General features: G+C 37.3%; 1 protein-coding gene across 1 annotated transcript in view; it reads right to left on the bottom strand.

Annotated features, from left to right (window-relative positions):
• The window catches only part of SEMA3A (semaphorin 3A), a 209,291-nt gene extending 205,765 nt beyond the window's left edge, over positions 1-3,526 (bottom strand). Inside the window, exon 1 of the mRNA XM_032801540.2 lies at positions 2,922-3,526. Coding sequence (XP_032657431.1) covers positions 2,922-3,159 — 238 coding nt within the window. The 5' untranslated portion in view covers positions 3,160-3,526. The remainder of the gene's footprint in view (positions 1-2,921) is intronic.
• Between the last annotated feature and the right edge of the window lie 2,474 nt (positions 3,527-6,000).

Here is a 6,000-nt window from a genome sequence, read left to right on the forward strand (position 1 = left end):
ATGAATCACTTTGGAAATTTTAAAGCCAAATGTCTGCATGTTTTAACTATGTTTGACACCTAATTAGTCAGAAAAAAAACAAGAAGCTAAAATAAATCCCTATTGTTCTTTAGAAACAAAACAATGACAACTGGCTACAAGGGATTTGCTTAGGCAAAACTCAAATGCACATTCAAAAACAAAAACACAATGACTGTGAGTAAAACAGCAGAAGAAAATTGTTTGACACATTCTTTTTTACCCTGCATGTTCTCATTCATTTCCCAGTTTATTTTATTAAACTGCCAGACTCTCTATGCAGAAATAGAACTGCTAGGTAATTGGAGGAGTGGGGTGTTATTTGTCCTAATTGCTAGTAGTTTTAATACCCATTAGTCCCACTGGTAAGAAAATGGTCTATGGTATCGTCACATGAGATCCACACTGATATGTAATGTATTCTTTCATTGCCCACAAAGTATATTTTCACTATGCACAGCTCTTAAAGCAGCATACTCACAAAGCACTGTGCCTATTTATCCACACCACATTTTATCAGAATGATAATTAGCCATCTGAAAAACACCAGCTGATAAGTCTTTCTTTTCTCTATTTTATAATAACTAGAAACGTATGAGTCCATCCTGCAACATGCTGAACACTTTGGCCTCAATCCAGCAGAACTCCTAAGCATGTGTTCAACTGTAAGCATGTTAGTAGACCAAGGAAGTCAGCAGGACTACCCAAATGTTTAAACTTAAGCACACGCGTTAAGTGTTTTGGTAGACTGGCCCAATGTGCTCAGCATCTTGCAGGACAGAGCTCTTATTTCTCAGATGCTTAAAATTAAGCACGCTCTTCAGTGTTCTGTAGGATTGGAGCTAGAGCACTCATTGTCTTGCGATCATTTCATTTTTACAGCTTGTTCAGTCAATTACACAAACAGCACCAAGGAGTCTTATCAGTTTCCTGAGTTACTGTTGTGAAAAACTTTGCCCTAGAAGCTGGTGTTTATTAAATAAAAAAAACTGTGAGAATTAGATTCTTGTTCCCAACAGAAGAAGAAGTTAAAAACAACCAGCCAGCAGAATAATCAAGTGTTGTGAAGCTGGTTATATGTTTGGATATCATATCAATGTATACAAACTATGGGCCAGATTCTGCCACCCTTCCTCAAACCAAAGTATCTCTTTATTACACAGCTAGTCCCACTGATTTCAATGAGAAGTTTCAGTCTTCGTATGAGTGGCAGAATTGAGCCCTCAATAAACTTTAATGGGGTGAAAAATAGCAAACAATTATTCATTAACCATTAAACGCTTCAATGGAGCACTTTTAAGCAACACGAAGTTAAACTCCTATATAATAATTTAATTAAGTTTTACATTAGGGTCATTAAAGTTTGGAAGTTAGATCACAAACAATTAAAGTGGTATTTAAAGAGTTTTATAACATGGGACATGCATCAGGTTGTCTCTCAGATTAAATTATTTAAAATAACCAATTTGTATTTAATAAATATAAAATAATTTTTTCACAAAGTGACACATTCTGAGAACCATGAAGCATTCTTTTCATTTATAAAGCAGTGCTTACACACATGCATGTTATTTTTAAAATATACACATTCATTTATTTCACAATGAAGTGAAAATACACTCAAGTTTTATAGATGTTGAATTTTCTGATTTAAAGTGTGAAAATAACGACTGCCTGGAATCACTTAGGTTTTTTTTTCTTCACACTTGTGCCACCAGAAAGATTCTGCCTGTTATGCAAAAAGTAGAGAACATACTTCTCCTGGCATGAGATATATGGACTATATAGCAGACAGAGATTGACATGTATGATCAGAAACACACATGTTCACTTTTTTCCATTGTAGAAATGGTGCATTTCTCCCCTCCACCACACTCTCTCTCTCTCTCTCACTCTCACTTTGAACTGAAGCTACTTTCCTCCATCTCCCTGCCACAAATCATCTGGGATTATAAGAAGTCAACTTTTAGGGGTGGAAACCTCTTTTAGTAATAATAATACCTAGCTCTTACAGTTTAATTTTCTGTCCCATTTGCATACTGTCCAGCTTTTATTTTTTTCTCCCTACAATGTACATATATAGAATCTTTAATGAAATGTCCTGCAATGATAATGGAGAGGGTATTCCTGGTTTTTCAGAATCCTGACTTTTAATAATAGCAATAATTTTACTAAAGGTAATTACTGACAATGCATTGTGTCTACTGCCCTGCAATTTCCAAAGGTAAGTGTAATATCATGGTTATCTTCCCTAAATAACACACTCTCTGTAAGGATTACTGAAATATACTCAAAGTACATATGATACAATTTCATTTAAGAAAAAAAATTGCATTGCATTGAAGATCCACATACAATATTTCTAGTACATCATTCCTTTTTCTGGACCTGAGCTGTTCCTTTCAGTTTATACTTTCTTGGCAAACCCACCATCTACTGTTTATGTGAGGCATCTGATTGTCAGATTTGTACAAACTGAATATTCATGACTGAGATTTAACCACTTCATGCATAAAAAAACCCAACATAAATCTCCCTCTATTCCATCGTGTCTGAACTAGATAAATACTCTGTTTCAGCTGTACAACATGCCCAGAGCAGCACAAAGATTAATTGGGTGGTCAAAGATGTCTAATCATTTTTAAAGAGTTAAGTCCTATGAAATAATTTAATATTCTTACAAAAATCATTATATTCTAGAATCTTTGTCTGCAAATGTAACTAACTCTTCTTTGTCTGCATTTAAACTGAGTAGTATTGAACATAAAATGGGTTTTTAAGTGTTCTGAAAATATTTTCTATAACACAATCTCCATTTTTTAATTATAAGAAAAAGCACGAAAAATAGGAACAGATCGTAGGAAAAGAGAGAGAGAGAAAATAAAAGACAACAACAGATTTACCTTTATAGGATAATCTGAGTCTTGGCACGTTATTCTTCACATGCTGGCAGTTCACTCTTTCTGCTAGTAATACTCCCAAGAAAAGCAATGCGATCCTGTTCAGCCAGCTCATGCTGCAGACGATACTGTAGGGTCCTTGTATACTGGAGTCTCGTTGCCCTCGGTCCTGTAGGGTACAGCCGCAGAACTTCAAACAATCTAGAAACTGGAGGTAACAGGTGATTGAGGTCAATTTCATTCATAAACGCAGAACAATCAAGACCTCATGGCCAGGCTATAGAACATCTCTCCTTCTTCTGCCACAGTCGGTGGAGCGGGGGAAACTTCAAGCCCCTTCCAGTACACACCCGGGCACAAAAATTGAGCCAGGCAATGGATAATGAGGCACAACTGTTGTGGGGAAGGGGGGAGATTACAAGCGCTGCTGCAGCAGTGGCGCTGAAGGAGCTGTGCCTTTTATCTACGCTCCTCTGATAGCCAGTGCCACGAGCTAATCCTGCTCCCTGCTTCAGTGCAAGCGAGAATGAAAGGGAAACAGAGAGGCACAGCGAGCAGCGCTGACTTTTCCTGTGCACATGTAGCGGGAGATGACACAGGATCCCGCAGACAGGTTTTTCCCAACACGCTCTTACACTCGCTGACAATGGGAGAAGAGAAAAGCACAACCCACTCCCCTTCCCCTGCTGTCACACAACACATGCAAAAAACAGCTAGGCAGAGATTAGAGGAGGGAAGAGGAACCTCCACCAAGCTCGTGAAAGGCACGGAGCTATAAATTCACCTCCAAAGGCACGAGCGATTTTACAGCCAGTTGGGGATTTAATTTGATTTTATGTGATTTTACTACGTTGAATAAAAAAACACCCCCTGCAAAAAATAAACCCTGAATATCGCCACCCACATAAAGAACATCGCCTGCCCATAGTGTAATCCTGTGCTACTTGCTCTCAGTGAACAAGTAAGGGAGACTTCCATCAACATAACTTTACCACTGAAGCTTTTAAAGCCTTGTTAGGAAAAAGTTCCTTAACCCTCCCCCCCCCCCAACCCAATCCAGCAAAAGAAATTCCTAGTAAAGCTCACTTCAACAGTCAGTTCAAGACATGTATAGGTCCAGCGGGGCTTGTAAATTATACTAGGGGAATTCTCCAAAAGATTCTTAGAAATTTAAGGTGTCCACAATCTTCCAGTTGCTTGGACACTTTGGTATTATTTTATGGGGGGGTGTTTGTTTGTTTTTATAATTGGGTGAAACTCATTAATGAAGTAGAGTTTTTTTTCCCTCTTGTCATAAAGGGTGAAAGAACACTGCAGGAAGACCCCAATGTCTGCGAAGTGTTAAGGAAAACTTTAAATACAAACACAAACCTGCCCTCCCCCCCCCCCCACTCCTTTTTCAGTGCTGTAAAGAGTTACCAGAGTCTTCCAGCCACGCAGAATCGTCAGGCATTCAAGTGAGCATAGGAAGTCAACCTTTACTAAAACGAGGGTGTTGTCCAAGCAGTTTAGTATTTCCATCTATTTTGTTTTAAACTTTTCCAGAATGAAAAGATTGACAGATATTTTAGGACAGTAGAAGCTAAGGGTCAAATTATGACTCTCTTACTCACACTGGTGAATAACTAATCATATAAATAGTGTCAGGAAAGTCAACGTAAAAGCATCATAATCTGGCCCCAATAGAATACAACAACAGTTTTTTACACCTACACACAGGTACAAATTCACTCTTTAGAATATAAGGTTTACTCTATTCTGAGCTTCAAACAGAAGTACATATTTGTAAAGTTGCAGATGGTTTTTATTCTAATTGAAAATGTAAACACTTTAAAAAAAGGGGAGGGGGTTTAATACTGTTGTAAATTAGACCTAAACATTCTGTCAACACTGGTTTCATTGCTTAACATTTGCGAAAGGGAAAAAAAGTTTTTTTTTTCCCATCCCTCTTTCACAAATTCTTCTTCCTCCTGAGTTTAATTCCTTAATCCAAGGGCATTGTATCTGCCAGATTCAGCAATTCTACTGATCAGTGGCATTGTAAAGAAAATAAAATCCAAAAATAATCTTGATTTTGGTCATTCCCACACTTGTTATCCTGAGTATTTTCATGCTCCAGGCAGTGGATTAAAGCCCCAAAATGACAAGAGACGCCTGTCTGTTTTCCATGGATTACTTACCACAGACATTCACTCTGCACAGGAATTCATGTCACTTCGAGATTATTTGGAGAATTGGCCTAATGAATTATCCTTTTGTGTAGAGCAAACAATAAGAAACAAAACACAAAAGATGCACCATATTCAGGACTTTATAAAAGCACATCATTTTACAATGATGTTGTTACACTCAATTTACTGCTAGTTGGATAAAAGAGATCTAGCTCCTTTTTTTCTTGTAAGTATAAAATAATAAGTAGCTAAAAATGAATCTTTATACACACATATATATAAAGAGAGAGAGAGAGAATCACTCTGGGCTATTTTCCAGGAAATGAAATAAATAAATCATTGTTTCTGACCAATATTGCACAAAAAATATGGATTGCATACCATGAGTAGTAAAGCTATTTAAGTCTTCATTTTGAGAAAGAAAACATAGACATGAGCCATAAGAGTATGAGAAACTTTCTCACTTTTTGCCCCCATGCAGGGGCCACTCACAATCACAGTCCCCATGTTTTCCAAAGGGACATGCTAACTGAGATAGCAGGGTTTAGCTATCCTTAAGAGTGAGATTCCCAACCCCCAAAAGTGAGATTCAAGGCCAGAGAGTGGAATGGTAGGTCATTTCTCAAAAAAGGGACTCTCATCTTTGGTCCTTGGCGACATCCAATAGTCCAGATTTTTAATCCAACAAGCACTTAATAATTTGTTTTAAAATGTACACTGCTTAATGGTCCATATGAAACACTTAAATGTCCTAATTCATATTGAAGTCTAAGGCTCGTGAGAATTCTATATGCAATGGAAACCAGTGGATTTTAATAAAAATAATTATTTGCTGGTTGGAACAAAAACCTGGATGATTGAAGAACCCTGAGGACATGAATTTGTCCAGTGTGATTTAAATTTTGAACTGT

Source organism: Chelonoidis abingdonii, chromosome 1, assembly GCF_003597395.2.
Source record: "Chelonoidis abingdonii isolate Lonesome George chromosome 1, CheloAbing_2.0, whole genome shotgun sequence".
In the NCBI taxonomy this organism is placed as follows: Eukaryota; Metazoa; Chordata; order Testudines; family Testudinidae; genus Chelonoidis; species Chelonoidis abingdonii.